Source organism: Harpia harpyja, chromosome 1 (assembly GCF_026419915.1).
Source record: "Harpia harpyja isolate bHarHar1 chromosome 1, bHarHar1 primary haplotype, whole genome shotgun sequence".
Lineage (NCBI taxonomy): Eukaryota > Metazoa > Chordata > Aves > Accipitriformes > Accipitridae > Harpia > Harpia harpyja.
In genome coordinates this window covers 98,317,863-98,341,785 of record NC_068940.1, presented here as the reverse complement: position 1 = coordinate 98,341,785, position 23,923 = coordinate 98,317,863, and the positions used below count along the sequence as shown (strand labels likewise).

The following is a 23,923-nucleotide window of genomic DNA, read 5'->3' as shown; positions in this document are numbered from 1 at the left end:
ATGTAGCAATTTAGACTGAGCAATATGAGTGACAGGTAAGAGCGTGCTACAAGGTAATAATGCTCATTCTTTCTGTTTTTCAACATAAAACAACTACATGCTCTCATCTTAGTACTATCTTGATAGTAAATAACTCATACTGTCTTTGTTATGTTGAAACTCAGCTTGAAATGCTCCTACGTTTCTAAGACAGAACAACAATGAAAGATTTTAGCAAAGTTTGTAAAGTTCTGGTGGAGATGAAAACCACTGTCCTCAAGGGAAAAACTGTCCTTGGAAGAATCCACTCTTCTCCACGACTTGTCCAGATGAAAAGCAAGAACTAGGAAGAAGACTGATGACAGTTTATTTAAGAAACTATTTCTCTGTTTTACTACTTCAGGATTTGATCTTATTCCTATTGATTTGAGTGCTTCAGGAGCAAGTCCTCAAACATCAATTTAAAAATAGTACAAAGGGGGAAAAAAAAGAAAAAATATTTTCTGTTTAGCCAGTCATTATTATAGAATAAGGACCTCCATCCTTTTCTTCTGCAATTTGTACAGAAATAGTATGTAACATTTAGATATACTTACTTATACGACTACATGCAGTCAATGTAAAAATTATGCATACAAAACAGTCATCCGTACCAACTTCCTACAGGTCAATCCATTACAAAATACATTAAAACACTCTGCAATCAAGTAAGATTTTAACTGAAGGTGATAAGCATTTTTGTCTTTGTATGCTGGTAAGATTGGCCAGATTTTCTTAGACCCCATTATTTAAAGTAAAAATTGCTTTGTTTTAATCATAAAACTGCCATAAAATCATTTTACTCTGGAATTAATGGGTACAACCATTCACACTGCATGAACAGTACAGGAACACTGAAGAAGGAAAAATCTATACAGAATACATTTCACAGTAATGTAATGCACTCTAACGTATGACATAAACAGAAGTGTGATAGATAGATTTCAAGGTCAGAAGAGACCATGGTGAGTGCATTCTACACTAAAAACATCAGAGAATGTCATCAAGTATCACCAGGTGGTCACTGCAATCAGTCCACAATTTCTGTTTGAGTAAAAGTATTGCAATATATGCCCCATTTGAATCAGTTCAATGGCCTATTATGCCAGTGATTAAAATATACTCATCTTTTAGCATGCATTTATTCAGCTTCAGGTTTCATTTTCCAGCACTCACTATGGCTTTTTTCTTGACAAATTTAACAACTTCCTTCTTTTACCGGAAGTCCAAAGCTGCCTTCAAGGAAAGTCTCCAAATTCTCCACAGTCCAAACCTCCATGTTTCAAAATCTACTTTTTGCACAAGTATAAAGAGGACATCTATTGCATTGGATCTTATAAATAGGTTTGGGGTCATAATTAATAGTAAGTAAAATTTTAATAAAAATACCAGGAATATTAACAGCAAGTATTTTACTACAGATGAGAGAAAAAACAAAATGTGAATAGAAAGAAAAATTATTTGCATTTTAATTTACCTAAGCCACCAACACACCCACAAACTGACTCATGCAGATACAGGTTTTCCCCAGATCTCTCACTCATTCTGCATAAAATGTTATATTCAGAAAAGATAAATTATTTTCAAATTTCAATAAAGTTATTACCATCTTCAAACGTGAACTCCATCCTATTTTTGTGAAGAACTTCATATCATTATGGTTTTGGATTGCTGTCATGTCCAACTGTTTTCTAGTGCTTGTCAAGTAACATGACTAATATGTAACTTTTGGAAATAGTTTTCTCTCTGTTTCTCTCTTTCTTTGTGACTTTCTCCCAGTCTTGCTTGTTCAATTCCAGTGGAATTTGTTTTGGAGGACGGTTGCTTATTTGTCTTTTACAAATTATAAGCGTATGTACTGTGTATCTGTATTAAGGGACAGAATATAAAAGAGTTCATCCTACATAATGAGTATATGTGACACAGCTCTCAGTTCTCAGTCTTGCTTCAGGTTTTTTGTGTAAGTCTCAAACTACTCAAAAACCCCTCTCCACTGTGCAGACAAGATTTGTCTTTGAGAAGCAGAGTTTTTATCAGCAGTCCTCATCCTACATCTGTGGTGGAACCACTGGATATCTTGGACTATTAGAGGATCAGGAATCTGGCTAGTGAGTGTCTTCTAAACAAGGGTATAGGCTTTGAGCTTGATCTGTAGGAGACCAGTGTCAAAACAATTCAAATGCACTTACCTCTGACTGTGTTGCTGAACACATACAGGGCTATGTTCTGTATTACCCACTCTTTATTAAGAAACAATAACTTTAAACCACAGTGTATTACACCACTGAAATCCAGACGAGAGGTAGCGAAAGTGTGTAAAATCCAGGTCTGGTCACCATCAATCAGCATGAGACATAGTACTTTAGCCAGCTGGACATGGTAAACAGGAATCCTTAGAGATAGTACTGTGTGAAATCATCAGAGACCTCACAACCATTCTTGAACTTCAAACGGATTTAATTCTTTGCTATTTTTCACCTTCAACAAAAGGAACCACAATCTGTTGCTAAAACTCCTAAATGCACCTTCAATTAATGGGCTCTATCTGTGGTACAATTTAGAATTTCATGTAACTGTGAGCATATCTTCCATATAAATTCAAAAAGTGTACCAAAGAGCACTGCAAACTGGTACATGAGAAAGAGATAAGGGCATCGGTAGAACTTATTGTTTTCCTAAACTGTTTAAATATTTTCCTCTTTCAACACTGTATTCTGGAGGTTGACCAACCATATGTAAACTATTGTTTTTATGCAATTTATCAAGAAAGCCGTTGATTCTCCTGCCTTTGGCAAACCTGAATCATTACAAATTCCTCATTTGACACAAAAATGGTCTACGTAAAACCAAGTGTTCCCTCCAGAACAATGTAGTTTCTCTGCTGTACCGTATTTTGCTTTTACAAAATGTACCACTACAAGCATATCTTATGTGGCAAGATCTTATTTGGAAAATAAAATCAACACATCAATTGATGCAAGGATTGCTCCCGCTGACAATATTATTTCACATGTTTCTCTTATGTAATGAATAGAGACACTAAAATTAAGTTAGTGATACAGTATAATCTCCTATCTTTGTATTTTAAGAAGAAGCTTGGGATCATGAAGTCCAAAAAAGAAGTACTATTCCTCATTAACTATTCAATATGGCTACAGATTAGAAAGAAAATCACCTTGCAGAAACTTGCTTTCCATAAATAAAAAGCTTTGTATACAGAAATCAAGCTCTGCAGAAATCTTGATTGCAGCAAAATATGTTAATGGGTGCTACTAAAAAATAAAGTGTAAGGTCAAGGAAACTGTAAATCTAATGATTTTACATCAGCATGTTCATTCAAGAATTTTTAAAATTAGTATAAATATCTCATTTACATTGCCCTAAGACCAGAGCTGTCACCACAGTTCTCTACTTGGTATGCAAGCATTATCCACATTTTCTGCTCATAAAAAATAGAGGAATGTCATGATTTGCCTAATGTCACATAGCAGGAAACAGAAATCAAATCCTGTTCTATGACCACTTGACATTCAAAGCCCTTCATAATCTGCTTCCTAATATTCCTCTCCTCCCCTGTCACCCCCTCCTCTTTCAACACTCAACTTGAGTCCTCTAACTTCTTGTATTCTTGTTCCCTGTTTCCTTTCATGCTGCTAATACATTTGGAGTTCCCTTTCTGAACCAAGGTACAGCTTCTCCTTTATTTATTAATGCTCAGCTTAAAACACAGTCCTTCCTGACTGTCATGGATTGTCACAGATGTCCCTGCATGTAACCAATTCTTAGTCCTTACCTGTATCTACAGACAACTTTTCAGCTCCTCTAGCCTAGTGCAACTGGGTTGCCAGCATGCAATAACTACATATTGCTCTTACTCTGATGAGCTAAAAGATTTTTCTTCTTACTACAGAAAAGCATTCACTGTCAAAATAAGTTAATGTAAACAGCATGTTGTTAACGATCTTTATATTACTATTCATTTATGCAAGTTCTAAATCCTTGCATTTATTATATTGTCTACCTAATTCATCAGCCCCTTCAGGCTGGAGTGCATCTTTTCAAAGGTCTTTAAAATTCCCAGCACACTTGGTGGCAACATAAAATAAATAAGCGCTATATAGTTCATTATAGAAATTTGAAAAAACCAGCAGTATTTCTATATATAAAGTACTCTACATCAGATGTAAATACAAGGTTTGTTTTCTAATGAACACAGGTGAAAGAAAAATCCCTAAAAAGTGTCTCTGCACTTTTCACATTATCAAGACAAGTTAGTACTCTGAGAAAATAAAAGTCTATGCTGAATATGAGCAAGGCATCATGAAGCAAATAATCATCAAAAATCATGAAGTCTATTATACTGTAGAACAAGAAGGAAGGAATGTATTTTCAGTCAAGTGTGTCTGTGCTGGTACATTTGCATGATTATATTTCATGGCCAACAATTTTTTGAGATTAGAAACAAACTGGAATTTAACTGCATCTTTTCAGTTTAGAGTTAAGGATTACTTAGAATTTACTTGGGAAATTCTTATATTTTAATTGCTTATTTCAAACAAAGAATTAATCTATAAAGAAATCTAGAAGATTACTTTAAAAATTCAAAAGAATTGATTTTTCAAAAATATCATTTAATCCCAAACTATAATATACTCCATTGCTATAGAGCTAAAATGTACTTCAAGAGAAGGAAGATCATGCTATCATTCTACAGAGTTCCTATTATTATGGTTCTCTGTTTTAAAAACTTTGCAAGAGGATATATTTGCCTCTTATGTGATAAGGTTTTTAGGTACAACAAAGGCACAGCTAAAGATGATATACTTTAGCATTAAAAAGTACTCTTAAGAGAGAGAGGATTTGGAAACTATCCCATTTGAAGGTAAGATGCAGATCTCAAGTTTAAAAACTTCATGGAGATATATTAGAAAGTTTGGATGGGAGTTTATACTCCTCTACACTTCTCTGTCTACAACGCAGCCTCTGTTCATACGATGCTGCTTCTGCAGCTGATGGAAATCTAGTCAGTTTAGCCAAATGTTCCTGGAGTGTCATTCGCCTCATCCTGAAGCAGACACGTAAAATAGGTCAGATCAATTATGTCCCATAAGTACCTCTTTCTCTTCAATGACTGTAAATGGGACACAGAGTGACTGACTCAACTACAGACATCTGAAGTGAGATGAATATTTAAACAAAAGAAAATAAAGACAGAATTTTAAATATCTAGTCTAATACAGTCTAATTTCTGAGAAAGTACTAAATTGCTAGAGCTGAAAGGAATTTGTTGCATGTTATTATTTCTCATAGTGTTTGCCCATAGGTATAATGTCCAGTCTGTCTGGGATTAGGAAATAATTGAAAAACTGAGCAGAACCCATTTTTGCTGTGCTTCCCTCTAGAGGACAGATATCTATACATTTTGTGATCTTTTGAAAAAGCTGGAGCTTTTGAAAGTACATAAAAACACACCAATTTTACTGAAACCAGCATATTCTTTGAAGACAGTTGGAAAACAGGCTTTTTTTCCTGCTATAAAAAAACAGACCAGGCAGCTGATACCTCAAGAAGGAGAAGTAAAAGCTTAGAAATATCACTTCCAGGACAATTCCATTTACATTCTGCTCTTACATAAGCAAAAATAAAAGATTGCTTTATTTTTATTTTTTTTTAAACAAAACCAACTAATTTCTCTGAACATTCTAATCCTTATATAAACTAAACTTGCTTGGAGACTGTCAACAGGTCTTTCAATTAAAAATGTAGTTTTCAGAAAATCAAGGTCCTACAGGATACTTCTAATGAAACAAGTCACTGGATAAACTATAAAAAAGTATTCCAGTTAATTGAATCAAAATATTTAATTTGGGGTCAATTTAACACTGCAATGCATCTGAGCCAGATATGAATGGTGGGACTTTGATTTCAGGTGTTTCAAATCCCCCTTCTAAAGTGTGGCAATGCCTCATGGATGCATTGAACAAGGAAGCCTGATCCAGTGACAAGACTGGGGCCTCTGTTGCACAGCAGTAGCTCAGCAATTTCCCTCCTGCCCATTATGGGCATACAAGGATCTAAAGATACAACTTCTAGCATCAGGAGTAGCAAAACCTTCTCTCTGTCCTCAGGCTGACAAACCTGGCAGTCCAGGCTGACAAAGTTCAGTGTTACCTTAAAATTTTTTTTTTAATGTTTCAGTATTTTACCTTCTCCAAAAATAATCTTTAAAAAAATATTTTATTCCATTAAAACATCCTCATTTTTCATTTTTGTCCTGATAGGGAGTAAAAACAAATGTTGAAATATAGGAAGCTCCCATAAGAAAAAAATTCCAAATGCTGAACAGATAAAATTAAAACCTCTTCAAGGAACACTCTCTGCTGCAATTAAGGAGTGAAAGCAAAAAAAATAAAAGTCTAGAGGCAGAATCATCCCAAAATATCGTTTATTTCCTTGTTCTGTAGGCTTCTATAAAACATAACTTTAGTATCTGTACTGCACTTAGTTTTAATCCAATGATCACACAAAACTAATGGCTCAAGAAGTTAAAAATAGCAGCTATATGGTATCTAATAGCCATATTACACTTGGGAGTAATTTGAGATCTCTTGCTCTTCAAGCAAAAACTCATAATCATTGCTCAAATAACCTATATACAACAGCCAAAGATGAGAAAAACAGCCACTTTCTGTCACTGTAGTAATTTTTGGTGGAGTTAAATGTATTTATTCTCCTGCATTATCTTTATTTTTTTTAAAGTGATAAATATATATTTATAGGCTTATTTTAGAAGAACAAACCTGTTCTGATAGCTAGAAGATTCATGGACCTGTTCTGTTTTAAACTGCAGATTCAGATTACTAGAAGTATTATTAAAAGGAACAAAGATGCTTCATTTTAATTAAAATCTCTCACCTTCTTCCTTTAAAGAAGCCTTCAAAAGATACAGTTCTTTAAACTGTGTGACTTCAAGGTTACAAAATATTAATGGATCTTTCTGAAGCTGTATTGCCTTTCTCATCAGTATTATAATCGTCTGTTTGCTTGTCTCCACACCTGACTATTTTTTAAGACTTTGTTCATTTGTGAAAGTAAACCAAGGCAATGAAAAAATGGGTTCAGCTGAGGTTACAATATCCACCAATCTGGTATAAGATCATGATAAATCAGTAAAATATACACTTACTGTACCTCTTTCTACTTTATTCAATTACATATTTTCTGAGTGCACTACAGACTGATTTTCTCTTTAAATTCAGCTTGCTTGCAATTTAATCTTCCCTCTCATGCAGATGTCATGCACAATGGTGCACTGTTATTATTTCACACCCGAGGACAAAAAAATCCATTTTCTTCTGTTAATTACATATATATTTCTCTATGTGCAAAATACAGTACCCCAGATTAGTAGTTCACAAATTCTCATAAACTGAATAGGAATGGATCTCACCAGCACTCATGTAAAACCTCCACATTACACAAGTGTTGCAGAAACCATAATTCTACGAATTTGCACACATCCTTCTAGAGCAGTACTGGACCATTGTTCCAAAATGAGACAGAAGGGTAACTGATTATTGAAAAACAAGTCTTTAAAACAAGAATTAAAACAAATCCTTGTCCTGTTCCTTCCTAATGTCAAGAGCAAAGAAATTAGCTGAAGGGCATACCTAAATCCCACTTACATTCACTTACTCAAAAGTCCATGTAACTTCATTTCAATAGCTTTCACAAGCTACCAGACAGAACTGCCAGGCAGTCTTAAATTGCTGCCTTCTGCAACAGGCAGAAGGCTGAAGTGATGGTATTGCTTAAATGGGTAGAATGATGCAGCTCAACAGCCCATAATACTTGAAATGTGCTTTCTGTCATGATGTAGTATCTTTCCATTCACACTTTCTCATCTGTACTGAAATCCAAAGTATAATGCAAAGAGATGTTTTTTTTCTGCCACCAAAGTTAGTTATATACTTTCCGTGGCTATGGGAACCCAGTAGGAGCACTTTAATATGGACTACAGACTTCTGGCTGAAGTTCTTAAAAAAAACATCTAACCTAGTGTATTTTCTGCCCACACTGGCAAGAAATATTTAACACTGTATTAGCAGTTTACTAGCAAAAATCCACTTCGTTTCTTATAAAATACTAGTGTTTCAGGGCCTAATGAGCAAATACTAGTGTAATTTTTGATTCACAGTTACTGAGGCTATACAGGTTTTTTTCTTTTAAGGAAAGTTTGTGTATATCTGCATCTAGAATATTTGTCTGCTTCTGAATTTTTCTATCATTAGTCAGAATACCCTCAGCACTGCGAGTCTCTTGTCCCCATCAGTCTATAGGGGAATACAAGCATTATTCAGGGGTATGCTATTTGTGCTTACTTAGTTTGCTCTAGTCAAAAGTTTCATAGAAACAAACCATACAAAGTGCCATATCAGATTAGACCAAAATCTGTCTCTCACAGTGATCACTAGCAGTTGCTGAGGGAAAGAGGGTAAGAATGGGGAAATATACCATGACACTCAACTTGGTATGACCTTCCCATTTGCCAACCATCCGCCAGTGTCAGACAACCTTCAGATCAGGCCTCATACCAGCCTGGAGAGCCAATCCACCGACAGAGATGTGTCCCTCAGCAGATAGACAGCAAAAGGGAATCATCACTCTATTAATACTTTAAAAAGTGTCATATAAATGAATGGCAAAATATTACTGTAGGTAAGATTCTTAAAAATGAAAGTCACTATCTGAAATCATCCTTTTCCTCTTTGCATCACTTGACTATTTTTTGATAATTCATCCCACAAATACCATATATGACATTGAAAAAAAATTCTTACTGTGAAATCTGGAAAAGATTCAGTCAAAAAGGACACTAAAGCTTTTTATCAAATCTGAAGAATATTACTTTACTGTTGCTACAGCAACATCTCCCTAATAAGCCCTTTAAATTTAAACACTGTCTTAAGAGAGGTCTAGGTCAAGTTAAAAAGCACAGACAAGCTCTTCAGAGAAATAAAGTTTATATTCAGCGTGGGTAAGAATGCAACAGAAAAGGTGGACTAAAGTTTTAGCTATTTCCATAATGACTTCTCACTTGCTGTGGTCTGTCCTACTTTCTTTCCCCTTAGCCACCCAGTAGTCTCTCTTCCGAGGAGAGAATTCTCAACTGCCTCTAAGGGAAAATTCCTAATAATTTTTTATCCTATAGCAACATATCATCTTCATTAAAAAAAAAAGCTTAGATTTGCAAAAAGATATATTTGCAGATGTAAGTTTGCACCTCCTGAGATAAGACCAAGAATAAAAAGCTATTTCCAGTTTCTCACATATGGAGAATAACTACACATAGATAATATATGAACTGAGAAATTGCAGAGCGAATACGAAAATCATTCATGAGGCACCTGAGGATTATAACAGGAATTTGTATTTATTTGCTCTATAACTACATGATATCTGGCGTTTTCTCACTGATCTTTAAGGTCCAGAGTTTAAGTAAGTCATTCTTCTGGGGGAGAGTTGACAGTAAGCATACTGGGGATCATCTTGGAAAAGGAGGAACAACCTATTTCAGTTTTCATGCAGTTGTAAAGCATCATTTAGTGGATTTTTGGCACCAATCTGGTTTCAGAGAAATTTTCAGTTAATTTGCATCTTCTCAAATGTAGGTTTTTACAGTCCTTCCCAGATGTCATCAGATACCTACTTATCAGAGGAAAATGAAAACCAAAGCTTCTAACTCATCCTAAAGTGGTGTGCCATATCAATTTTAAAAAAGTAAATGAAACACGCGAAGTATTATTATTGCAGAAGGCACTCCAAATAGTAGTAGCAGATTGAAAGTAATTTGAGGAATTCCTATCTATCTTCATTTTAAAAAAACCTGTCCTAATTATCTTATTTGGAAATGCCACAAGTAACCCTAAAAATGTACACAGGTGACTGTACTATGAAGTTTGTTATTACAGACTTTTCTAGTGTGTGAAATTTTGATGACATTAAAGTGATCAATTACCAAAGAAATGAGTGAAATAAAAATCCTGATTTTACAAAAATTCAAGGTATAACCAAAACTGCTGTGACCTATTTTTCCCCCCTCTGAAAGCAAAAGGGGTAAAGAGTCCTGTTTACTAAGTCACAATAGCACTTACCTATAGTTAGGCACATACCTAAGTATTTGCATTGGTAATCAGAACCAAAATTAAACAGACTTAATCATAGCTTTCAGGTAATAAACTATTATAGAAACAGCTCTCCTGTGATTTATGACGTGAAAAAACTATCATCTTAACACCTGACCTACGTTATTCACAAATGAAATGTGACTAACAATAGATTATGAATAAATATAATGTAAAATACTGTGGAATGAACTAGTTTTAATAAACTACATAATGAAATTAATTTATTTCCCCCAAAGCTGCCAGTTCACTGATTTTTTACTTACAAAGACTAGGAAAAAGAGGTGTTGTATACTGACTCCACCATAACAGAGATTATTATAGTATGCTAGCTTCCAGCTTGCCACATTTAAAGGCTATTTATTCCTAACACTCTCTCTCCCCCCCTTTTTTCTGTTTTTGTGTTTGCCATCATATCTGGTCTCTACCAGCATTCATTGCTTTCATTTATACACATAAGTTATGTATTTTTTCTAATGTGTATTCAGGAAGTGTCATATCTGCAGTCTGTAATGGTTTCGGTTGTTTTTTTACAAACTGGTATTTAGTTGACATCTGCACAACAGGGAAGGACTTTCCAAAAGTCACATGGCAGTGGTGAAGCAGGTCAAACAGAGTTATGTTAGCACAGCTGACAAGAGCTGAAGGGACAGGAAGGTGGAAAAAAAATCCCAGGTATGAATAAGTCTTCACTCAACAGAAACCACAGTAGACAGGTAGATTCTTCACCTAAGTCATTACCCATTTTGCAGGATGAAAGCTGACCAAAAAGAACCTGTCTCTGGGAAATTTCATTAAGCATTCTGACAATCAGGTTAATCTGACAGTCTGGTGAAGCCAAACCAGGATTACAGGTATAAGAATGTTATGTGATTTTTTTCTGCACCTATTTTATATAATAGTTGTTTTACTGAACTCTGCATAACGTAGAATACTTGCTTTCTTTTCATTTGAACATTGTCTTTCACATGAACATTGTCTAACGCTGAGAAGTGACTCAGGTGTGGCTGGCAAACTACAGAACACTACACCCTCTGTTTTCCAGGGAGTGACAATCCCAAATAAAGGAATGCTCACACCCCATTCTGCAGGATGAGGCTTGCAAGATGATACACCACCAAACCACCAAAGCCCATCCTTTGGCAAGAAGAATTCTCTCAACTGAGAAGAGTTAAGCAGAGTATCTTTGTCAATAGCATGAAAACATGGGTGCTCCCAAGCCAAGGCTATCTTCCAGACTGCAACAGAGACAATAGAAAATTGACTAGAAAGAAAATGCTTAAATATTTATTTGCTAATACTCTGTCTTAAATAGAGCTAAACATATTCTATAAAACCAGCTCTAGGCAAGCCTTATTCAAATATTTGATGCCTTAAATCACCTTAAAACCAGAAACCCTGGACTAAAATCAGGGACATCAGAAGGAACTGAACCTGCAACTGTTCTTATTTACACCAAACACAAAAATAACTTCAGGCAAACTGGTGAAGCTATTCATAAAATGCTGTATTTTACATACTTCTGTTGATAACAGAGGCTCGTTGTGCAGGGATGAACTTTCATCTGAAAGCAAGTTAGTATTATTCTAATACTGGATGGACAAAAAAGAAAGGTAAGGAATGACAAGAAGCCCACCCTGTTAAAGGAGCATTAGGTGGCCAGACAGATGTACACCCAAATTCAGATTCTGGCAGCTTCATGCAGAGGCTTAGATGAGGCTCATCCCCCCTTACATGCACCACTATTTAGTCTTTCTGGCATGAACCTCCCTAAACTGCAAGAGAAAGAAGCACAACCATGCTCCTTTTAACAACCTGCGTAGCCACCCCGCCACTGGGCAGCTGATCGTGTCAGAGTTCTTCCGTATCTGCTAAACTATTAAATAGTTCCATAACCTGAAGATGATAAATTATTGTTCTAAAATTCTCTCAAGTAATTCTTTAATTAGGAAAGTTTGACAAGCAGGTGTGATCAGCTCCATCATTCAAGCTGAATCGGATCCTTCATAAAAGCTGTGTGTTCTACTTTCTAAAATGTCAGCCATTTGACAGCTGTTTATTCTCAAGCCTGTGTGCTGTGTCCATTTCCTCCTCCCTTCTCAGTTATTTACTTTCAGATTATAAACTCGTTAGAGCAGGTGTTACTCAGAGAAACAAAAGCAAATGGACAGGAAAAAAAAAAGCCCTCAACTGTAGATCTTTGTCTTGTTGGGCAGCATAAAACCAAACACACATAATACTAAAACAACCTTCCCATTCTGCTTCTTAAATGCTATTTGATTATAGCATTATAAATTTTATACCATCTAAAAGTATGAGTGATTGCTCCCAAAGAACATGATTGTTTTATTTTTCTGCAGCTCTTATGATGGAAATTCACCAGATAGCATCAGTTAACTTTGGTTTTTCCTTCAAATTTTCTGTTTTCATTATTGTTGCATTTATTTTGATTATGCAATTTTTATAGCTGCCCTTTGTCCTTGGAAATCATCCCCTGCTTGTAATACATGTTAGTAAATGGTAATTATGAGCTGACCTAGTTAAGCAAATAAACCTCCAGATAGGTAGCACTAACGAGAAAATTTTAACAACTTTGAAATTTCACTTCATAATGGAGGAAAGGGAAAATTGCAGAATCTGATCCCAGATTTCAAGGCCCCCCTCCCCCCAACATTTCTGAAATACAGATCAAACAAACAAAAAAAAATTAAAAGGAATACACTGTGCTGAAGAATTGGGGGGGCGGGGGGCAGTACCTCTGTCAACTGTGTAACTAACTCCATGATGTGTTCACCTACCTAAATGCTTGATGTTGTTTATCTTGGTATCTTGTCTTCAGTAACATCCAGCTATTTCCAGAAAGTCATGACAGATGTATAATTCCCAAATTTCCCTTTTCCCCTCATTTTTTCTTCCTTTAGGTTGTAAGTAAGAAGTGGGATAGCCACCAGTGACTACAGCCTTCTCCAACAAATGGAAGGAGTTGCTATAATCCACAGGGTGACACCATGAAAGTAAGAAACAGTGTTTAGCGGAGAAGCTGGGATGAGAGGTGAGGCCAGGTCACAGAAGAAGTCTGGTATAATATTTTGCTAGTTTAAGTAAGCCATTGCAGTGACTACATACTGAGAAAAGAGTACTGAGCTCTGTGAAAATCTAGAAGAGGAAGGAAGATTTTATGAGTAATAGCTCACTGAAGATTTTGATAGCTAACATGTATTATATCAGATATCAAATAGAGCTGAAATATAAACAGCAAGTATATAAAGTATTCCACAATCTAAACTAAAGTTATAACAAATCATTTTGCCAAGAGAAATACACCATAATGTATACATTCTCTAAAAAATAGAAGAAACATTCACACTCTTTGGTGGTGATTTATCTGCATTAATCAAGGGTTATAATCTTTGATGCCACATTTTTAATTCAGCACTGAAGAGTAAACAGAATTTAAAGTCTAACTTACAAATTGATTTTGTAAAAGAGGTCAGGTTAATAGGAGACTATCTTTTATAAGAACACAAGTCAATGTTTCATGCCATGGAGAGCTCAGGGGCACCAGTGGCATAAATTAATCGTATCCCCAAACCCACTTCCCTGTTGCCATTTCATGGATACCAGCACTAATACCAGCACTGTTTTCACTGCTTGTGAACATGGCTGTGATTTAGATCCATTTTATTTGTTTGTTTCACCCAAACCAATACCCTTTACAAAGGTCAGATCAAGCAGTCACTGGCAGGAATACCAAAAACTTTTGTTATAGCCAAACATTCTGTACTGCAAAGCTGCAGCCTGATAATAGTTGAAAAAACACAGCCAATTTCTTAATACACAAACTCTTCCTCAGGCCTAAAGATGAGACATGACCTTCTAGGTGAAGTAAAGCAGTTGTCTGAAACAACTGCCCTGAGTTTAATGAATTGTATTAACGAACTAAAGATGTTGTAGAGAAAAGATAGCCCTCCTGGTGCAGAGCAGAATATTAATAAGAGAATAGGTTATAATATCTTTAGCCCTTTTAGGACTGCAACAGACAGACAGGTAATTATCTCTTGCAGAATAATGAGAGCAGAAGATTTCTGTGTGCCAGAAATCCAAAAAATCTATCAGTTTTTCAGCATCCAAGATTGATTTGCATAGGGTATTTTGTAGAATTTATTGAGGTTCAAACTTGAGAGATCAAAGATTAATTGGGGGGAGGGGGTAAAAATGGGGTTTTTACATGTATCCGGATATTTCCTGACTTTTGTTGAACTTTGTATTATAATATGTAGTGTGTGTTTGGTCTCAGCTGCATTGTTTTCTATGAGGACATCTGGAAGTATATTACATTTTGGGAGGCACATATATCTCTGTGCATTACCTTGTACTTCTTGGCTATGATTGCAAGCTTATGTAACCATCATTGCATGCTGTTAAACTATGACTGAAAGAAAAGACCTTACACCCACTACAACCAGCTGTACTTCCCATAAAACTTCTAGTTACTGATTTTTACGCCTTAAAATAGCTTGTTTTATCAACGTATTAGTTTGAAGCAAAATACGTATGCAATGTTAAGTGCTAACTCTCCGTTCAGAAAGACTGTGCATCAACAAACTATGTTTAGTATTTAGAGTATGTTTCACTGAAAGAAACTATACGAAAAAATGCAGTCAGATGCCGTAATTTACTAAGCTACTCCACTTCTCAAAAAATTCCTTCTCAAAAGGAATAAATTCTATAAAGTTAAGCCTCTCTAATCTTTTCAGAAAAAAGTTCCTTAATTTTTTGATGAGCACAGCTGTTCTGAATGGCATACTGTTATTGGGAACGCTATAGTGTATTGATGCTATGAAATGGTTGAGATAAAAATAGAGCCCTTCCACCCCCCCTCACAAGTAAAGCCCCTAAAACTCACATAAGAAAACTCAGTAATCCTATGTACACATTAACCTCCATGCCCTTCATGCTTTCTCTTGACTGTCCATAACTAGTAAGTCTTCAGTGTCCCTTTCCTTCAGCTCTCCAATACCAGACTCCCCTATCATTTGTCTATCATCTTACCTGCAGATCTCCTGTTCGTTTACCTGCTTTTTTCCCTTCACTTGCTCATTCCATTGTGCCCATTTCTTCTCTGTCTCATTCAGAGTCACCTTCATTTTTTTGCAATTACCAGAGAGTGATTTTCTCTGAGAAATTTTTTTCCAGGACTACTAATATCCTTCAGCCACCTCACTTGTTTCAGTCCCTTATGTGACAAGCCTGCCTGACTACTCACAGGACCTTCCTAAACAGCTTCCTTGTAAGACCTATATATTTCAAAGTCATGCCTGTGGTTTTGAAGTAATGTAGTAGGTGATCCTCAACCAACCTCACTTTAGTTTAAGCTGCTTCATTAGTCTCACCTCAGTGGGGAGAGACAGGTGAATCACTCTTCAAATGTGCTTACCTCTCCCCAAGTTTAACCTGAGCATCTGATTTTTTAATAGCTAAGGTGCAGTACCTACCACGTATATATTTACAGCCAGATACTCATGCTAGCCTGGGAAACATATGAAGACAGTACTAAGTGGAAAGTAATAGCTGCGTTCAGGGAGATGCTTATCTGACCTGTGCTAGATATGTACAGTTGGGTAAAATTAATTGAAATTTATAAACTAGATATAGGTTAAAAGGAAACTAGATTGCTTAGCTCAAATAATTACATTTAGTTAGATGACTCCCACCCCTTACATTAAGAGAAATAAATCCTTTCTATTCCCAGAGCAGTTTCTTATAGTCTACACACATCTCCTGACTCCATTTTTGCCACAGCTTTGGCCTACATGAATGAATTAAAATTTCTATTTTGTGAATCCCTTTTCCTTCTTGTCACCTCGCCTCATTTTCTCATGCCTCAAACCGGTCCATTGAACATCTCAGTTTTGCTGCTGCATTTCACCATCTCTGCCATGAGAAAAAGTAACTCCACCCAATCTTAAGTTTACATCTTTACAGATTGTATACAACTCACTAATCTCCATTCCTGATCCCCAATGCCAATAATTTTAGTTCTACTAAACATTTCATTCCTCATCCCCTCCTTCAATCATCCACATTCCCAACATGCCTCTATTCCTTGGCATCTCTTCTGACTGTTTCCCTGCAAACATGCTCTTCTTCATCTGCATCTTCAACTGCTTATTATTCATTTGTAAACATAAAACTGTTTGACCAGCAACAATATCACTTATTGCCTTCCTAGATTTATTAATCATGACCATCCTGAGCCTAACCAAATATACATCCAGCTTAGCATCCTGTCTTTGACGGAGACTAGCAGTGGGCTTTCCCTCTTGGATACTTTCCCTCCTTTGCCAATTTTATCACCAAAACCAAATCAATCTTTCCTCCAATCTTTACTGAATGCCCTCCTAAATTTGCCTGTAAACACCAACACAGATTTTAGCAAGACATTATATCTACTGATTTGTAAGAATAACTTCACAGATTTTTATCTAAATTTTAGGCCACAGTGTAAGTGGGATGAGGCCAAAATATACATCATTTTCCGCAAGTTGGAATATACACTGCCTTTTGGCTTCCACAGGTCTTCTTATGGATTTGGATACATATGACCGATAGTAATCACCTACATCTGAGCTCGTGTTCGTATGCTCTCTTTCCAGCCAATGGAAACCTGATTGACGTGGAAGACCTCAACTCCCTGCTTACCAGTGGGCTCCACTGCCTTCAGGGGCTGCGGTTGCCCTTTTGTCACTAATGACAGTCTCTCCACACTGATGTTTATAAGCATTGCTGTTCACTGTAACTAAGTACGCTGGCAACTGCCTATTTATCATTAGCGTGTCAACATTAACCACCCTTCACTGTTTTAGCAGAACTGCCCAAATATTCCAGGATCTAACAACCAGGAGTAACCTAATTTCCTTTCAGTAGGCTGACTGACGGCATGGTATGATGACGGTGTGGTATGATGAAGTTTTGGGGACTGGTATTAGTCATCATTAGCAAAAAAAAAGGAAGACGAGTAGAAATATTCTCTTTTATTTCACCAAATTCGGAGAAATGTTGGGGTACACTCAGGTGGGAAGCAGAAATGAGCTTATATTTCCAAAACCTTGTCTGTTTTCTCTCAACCAGTAAACCAAAAAATAAGAAAACTCTCCCTAGAAATCCCATCCTACAAACAACCTTTAGAGCACCCTGCAATGACTTCCTTTTACTGATAGAGAAATAATTCACTTCCTGTCCATCCAAAACTTTCAATGAATACAAATTAGATAGTAAAAAGATATTGTAGAACAGTTATGGCATGATGCCAAAAACATTAATGCATATTCTTACCTTTAATTCAATGGAACTAACAGACAGACATGCCTTGGTATCAAGCTACTTTCAAGTTGTTTTCTAACATAACTGAATAACTTAAGAAACGTTTCTAGGATATACAAAAATACTTTTGATGAAGGGAAGCATAGAGCTTCACGTTCTGAGCACATAGCATTGTCTTAAATTATTTTGTTGATATTTTTATTTGCTGGCATTATATCATAAATTACACTCCATCACCAACAATTACATCAAATCAACATGATTTCAAAATACCTGAGTGCCTATGAGAAGTTCCAAATTAATGTAACTGGAAAGTCAGGCAATTTTATCCACTGAACAGATGGTAACACTGTAATTCCCCTACTTTCTCAGCCAGTCTGCTGCAAGCCTTAAGCAGCATTTTGATCCAAATGCTACTGAAGTCAATGCGAAGGTTGACATTGACTTCGGTGAGTTTCAGCTCAGTTCAGACTTGGTGCAAGAAGCAAAATTTCAGTCCTCATGGATCTCCAAGACAGTTGACAATGATGGCTGAGAACAACAACAGTTATGTTAATTTTGCTATGGTAACATCTATTCAACAAGAACTAAACCAAGATAAACTTTTTTGCTATTCCCCATGAAACACCCATAGACAGAAGATCTCTGTCACTACTTCCTTTGGATTGTATTTGAAGCACTGACTGAAAAGCCAAAAAATGTGTATTTTTTCATCTGTCCTACTCTTTATTTCATTCTCTTGTAATTTTAAGAATCAGCAATGGAGAAATGCTTTCCACCAATGGTAAATGAAGTCCCTGCTCTTGTAATTTCTTACTTCTGATCAACTTTAATCACTTGAAACTCCTAGCCCGTGTCTAAAATATTTTTTTCAGCTGTTAAACATGCAGATCTTACTTTGTGAAAGTCCTACAATTAACATGCAACATTTTTTACTAGTCTTTGAGTAAAGTTTCTATCAATCAACTACATTTGAACCCTAGTGAAATGTAAGATAGTGTCTTTGCTCACTGCATGTTAGGAACTCACAGCTACAGGTTTAGAAGAATATTTCATGTTTATAAGCTGAAATGTGACCGATTTGTCTTTTTGTTAGTTAGTTAAAAACTAAATTCACAGGCATTTGACTCACAAAAATTTTGCATATGATGATTTGAATACAACTTTGAAGGAACTTCCACATGGTGTATGGAACAACTGTTTCTGGAAATTTCCACAGCATATAAATGTACTCATTTAAGAAGAAAATGCAGACCGAAAAATAGGTTTGCACGCAGCACAAAAGATCAAATCATATTGCAAAATTAGACTCATATTCACTGAAGGTTATAAGCATCATTTTACACATTAGAGGTCAATGTGAAGGCACTGCAGCAAGCACACACTTACTCTCTTTTCTAAAACATATGAGGATGACTTCCGCTGTAAAGTATTGGTATTTTAGGACTAATGAAATAATGTGATTAAGAATATTCACAGTTCACTTTATTCCCAAGTTTTCTACCTCACCCACACTATCTGATATGAAAATAAAATACCACTGCAACTTTCTGAATAGATTAGTCTACTTAAAAAGCTGTACAACTGCATGAAAATACTTTAATTGTTGGAGCTGCAGTTTTCACTGAAGTAACTGCTTAGTGTTTATTGGAAGGCATTTTAAGTTTAACTGCTTCCTCAGCATAATTATTTGCTAATAAGAAAATGTCTTATTGAAAAAAAATCCATACAACCATTGCTACAGGAGCAGAATAACCCAAATCTGTGGAATTTAGCAAACATGATCAGGATATATTGTTCACAGATGATTACTTTGTAAAACACTTAAAAAGAAGTTCCATAACCTTAAATGGACTGTGTCCATTTATAAACAAATAAAGATTTATTTAGAATATTAAACTCCCAGCCCCAGTGTTTCATCAAAGACTAATGAGCACTACAATGTAGTCAGCTGATTTTTTTCTTCAGAAAAGATAAGAATCTCTCCCCTAGGCTAAACCTGGGCAAGAGACAGAGAGGGGAAGGGCTATACTTCTCGTTTGTTCACATTTAAAATGCTACTGTAAATGTCAAGAAATGGAAGAATATGTGCTTTTGTTGATAATAGCATCTTATAAAAACACCTTCCCACAGGAACAATCTACAAAGCCTCATGAATTACATAGGCAGAAGAAGCACAAACCAAATCTATTACCTTATTTAACTGTACTTTAAAACTTCCAATTTCTTAAACAAGTTTGTAAGTATGTTACAAAATAAATAGGTCACCATTTGGAGATTATTACTATATTGGAAAGCATAGACAAAAGTTGACCAAAAAAAAAAGAGGAGAAGAATGAAATTGGATGAAAACATCCTATGAAATGGTGAAGGTCAGGAACTTCTACTGCTGGACCAGCTTCAGAAGACTTCTGAAACACTTAATAGGAACAAATTAATAAAAACCTGTTTCTATAATTACATGGCTTTTAAGGCAGTTTCCAGCACATATTATAGAGGTTTCATAATGCATCTGTGTTCAATTTTCAATTAAAGAAGATGGGACTGTGCACAAGAAGAAAACAAATTAATATCTTCCACCTATAACCACAAATAATCTCAAAACTCACATACCTTGTAAAATTACAGTTGCATCTCCTGACTGTGTCTAAAAATTGTAGTCTAAAATTGAACAGAATCTATTCTAATTAATAGTTTGAACTCAAGATTAATGAGATCTGAAACACTGGTCAATAAAAGAAATAAAGGAACTCTAAGGGAAGACAGCTAAAACTGTTTCACTTCCAGCAGTGCAAACATTTTCCTGCATCTTGTCAAACACAATAAATCCTTTCCCATCTTTCACAGAGATCCATGAGATATCAGTTAGTTCCCTATTCCAGCAAGAAGTAGAAATGCTCAACTTGTTTTACTGCTATTCAAATATCTCTGAATTATACCGCTCAGACTACTGGATTCACTATGTAAAATCAAGCCTTCTCTTCCCCCATTTCCTTCCATGCAAGGACAGCTTTAACTGTCAGGCAGGCATCCTTGCCGAGGCAGAAGCACAGGGAAGCTACAGGAAAGTGACAAACACACAAATGTTGCTTTGTAGCTACAACACGCTGAAAAATATTTTGTCACCCAGACTGATTTGCAGTTTATGTTTAGGGAGAGAGAATCAAAATCTGACTAGTTTGAAAGCACAATGTATAGCCTATTGCATTATTAAAGGTAAAAATTACAGCTATTACTTTCAATATTTTTATGCAAGCTTTCTCCTTAGCAGATTAGAAGAAACAGTCTATATCTATAGCAACCATTTCTCCTTAAAACCTTGCATCACTACCTTCACTATAGCAAGCATTTAATAGCTCGTTTTTATTGCCACTTGTCTGAAGCCTCATTAAAAACATGGTCAGCTGATTTTAAGTCCTTCTTAATAAACAGAATGTACATGAGGAAGACTGCACTGATACTTCTGTGAGAGGCTTCCTTTGTTTCTTACAGTAATTTCATTTTTTGTCTTAGAAGAAAAAATTTCTTAGGGACAGCCAGTTTAGCTTTCACTCTCTAATCTCTATAACCACTCTAGGTAGGTATTAAACTGTGAAAAAAATACAAAATTCTCCAAGTTATGACCTTCTTGACTTAAAGTGACTTTTGGAAAGATACTGTAAGTGAAATGAGATGGACTGAATTAGTAGTTATCGTTGGAGATAATTCTGGTAAGCCCACAGTCATGAGTGTCTAAGTGCAAGGAAAGGACTGCCAGGGAGAGTGGCACAGAACAGCATTGATCTTAAACACACAGAGTTTGTTTTCAGGATCCCTTCATGTTATTGTGGGTCATTTTCGCATGTGGGGATGTTTAGTGCAGATGGTATTTTCTAAAAGAGGAAGGGGTTGGTCGGAGAATGTCTCAACAGAAAGAGGCTGTTTAATGTTCTTCCCTGGGCAGTGCTGGGTATTTTTAGACACCTCTAAACCAGCCTTAACCAGGAGCCAGTGGTGGCTTCCACCTCCAGCAGAACGAGTCAGGGGTGGACACCGGCGAAGGCTGGGCTGCATCTGGGGGTCTGTGGCCTGGGCACTTCCAGGGGTATCCAAATACGAGGGCAGTTTAGTGGGCTGAATCCACTAAACTGGGAGGAGGGTTAAATACGCGGAGGCTGGATGCATTTTTGGTGACTCGCCACTGGTGCATCTCGACTTTAGGGGCCTCGTGATTGTCTCGGCGGAAGTTTTCAGCGTGTGGGGACGCTCGGTGAGACCGGCTCCTCAGAGGTGTCCCCAGAGATCCCGCCGGGACACGCCGCTGGGGCAGCCGGCGCCCTGGGCCGGCCTCGGGGTGACCAGGGACCGGCGGGGAGAGGCGGGCCCCCGGAGGTGTGAGGGGCCGGGAGCCGGCGCTGAGGGGGCGGAGGACAGGGACCCTCAGCAGGCAGCCGCGCCGTAAGGAACGGGAGGACGGGGCCCCTCAGCGGGAGCCGGTCGTGAGGGACCGGAGGGCGGGGGCCCCTCAGCGGGAGCCGGTCGTGAGGGACCGGAGGACGGGCCCCTCACCGGCAGCCGTGCGGGCGCGGCCGCCGGGGGCCTGTCGAGCTGCCTCTGAGGAAGCCCTCGGGCAGCAGCGGAGGGAGCGAGGGGACGGCGCGGCCCCGCTCCCCGTCAGCCCCACGCCTCCCGCCCCTCGCCCCCACTCACCGATCCGCGCCTCGGCGGCGGCTCCGGCGGAGGGCGGTTGGCTGCGCGGGGCGGCGGCGAGGACCTGCAGCAGCGGCGGCAGCAGCAGCGGGAGGACGGAGCCGAGCGCCCCCATCATGCCTGGCCCATCGCAGGCGGCTGTCCCGCTCCCCTGCCCGCCGCCGCCAGCCCTCACTCCATGCCGCCCGCCCGCCCGCCCTTTGCCTCCCGCAGCCGCTCCCCGGCTCCGGCGAGCGGCAGCAGCAGCAGATTCAACACCCAGGACAGCGACCAGCGCCGCCTGCCCGCCCGCCCCCGAGCCGGCCCCGCCCCGCCCCGGCCCGGCCCGGCCCGGCCCGCCCGCCCGCCCGGCAGGCGCGGCGGGGGCGGGGGGGCAGCTCGCTCCGGCTCGGCGGCGCCGCCTTCCCGCTCCCCGCTTCTCCCCGCTTCTCCCCGCTGCCCGCTGCCCGCCCGCCCGGCCGCGGGGGAGGGCCCTGCCCTCCCTGCCGGGATCGCGGGGTAGCGGCCCCCCGCCTCCGGCAAGGTGAGGGCGGGGGATGTCCCCAGGCCCCCAGACCGCCGCCGGCCCTGACGGAGGCTCCGCCTCAGGCGGGCCGCCAGCCTCCGGGCACTGCCCGAGCCTTGCGCCGGCGGGCGAGGGGCAGGGGGGAATCCTTCCTGCCAGAACGGCTCTTCGCTTGAATCCCCCGTAAAGATGGCTGAGCATGGGAAAGGAGTCAGTAAATGCACTTGTTCCACACACCTGTATGTAGAAAACCAATTCAGCCCCTGTCAAAGTTTTGTCCTGAAAAACACGCTAGCTGGGTGGATTCTCCCTGCGGCCTCCTCGGTAGTGGTTTACTTAGCGCCGTTTTTTCCACAGAAAATGACTTGCCATCCTGAAGGATTTTATAAGCCCTCAGGTAAATACCTCCCGCAGCTGAGAGGTATGGGAGACGTTTGCCTGGGAGACGTCCGCACGGGTGACGTGTTTATCCTCCACCTCCTGTCCCCAATTCACTCCATGTGAGTGGGACCGCTCGGTCTGGGCTTCCAGGAGGGAGCAGGAGTGTCCAGGCAGGAACCCATTGACTCCCTCCTTGTTCACAGGCTCTCATTTTTCTCACAAACTCGGTGTAATAATGTTTGGCCTTTTAACGCAGCAGTCACAGTCACCGGGGTGAAACAGTGCAGCTGCCGTGCCTCCTGGCAGGGGATGCATTTTTGACTAGGACAGCCAGCTCCATGCCATCCATGGCAAGTGATGGCTGGTCCCAGCCCCCTCTGTCACCCTGACATCTGCTTTATTCCTCCCTGAAGTTTCAGATTATCCTGATCTTCTTCATACTTGAGGGAAACAGCTCTAACTATACTCCCTGACATGCTTCATCCCTGGCTTTAACCACGTACAGTCATAACAGACTCACACTCAGGTATTTCAGAGGAGTAAAAATGGTAATACATGCAGTGGCTTTGTCGTAGACCAGAAAACGAAGTAACAAAAGCCCACAGAACAAACTAACCCTGGAAGAGCACAGCTGTTCCTCCTTGCTCACCTCGAAGGTGGCAGAGAAAACAACGCCACCACGTCTAGACCGGGGTGGACACAAGGAGTTCAGCCACCACGCCGGGACCAGCTGGGACCTGCCGTGGGGTGGTCAGCCGAGCCTGGGGGCCCAGGTCAGAACTTTGCCCCAGGCTCGGGGCAGGGGGGCTGAGGGGTGGCTCAG

At 38.9% G+C, this 23,923-nt stretch overlaps 1 protein-coding gene across 2 annotated transcripts in view; it reads right to left on the bottom strand.

Annotated features, from left to right (window-relative positions):
• Positions 1–22,498, bottom strand: part of PTPRN2 (protein tyrosine phosphatase receptor type N2) — a 672,845-nt gene extending 650,347 nt beyond the window's left edge. For both annotated transcript variants that reach the window (XM_052806687.1, XM_052806693.1), the window contains exon 1: positions 22,215–22,498. In XM_052806687.1, coding sequence (XP_052662647.1) covers positions 22,215–22,332 — 118 coding nt within the window. In that variant the 5' untranslated portion in view covers positions 22,333–22,498. The remainder of the gene's footprint in view (positions 1–22,214) is intronic.
• Between the last annotated feature and the right edge of the window lie 1,425 nt (positions 22,499–23,923).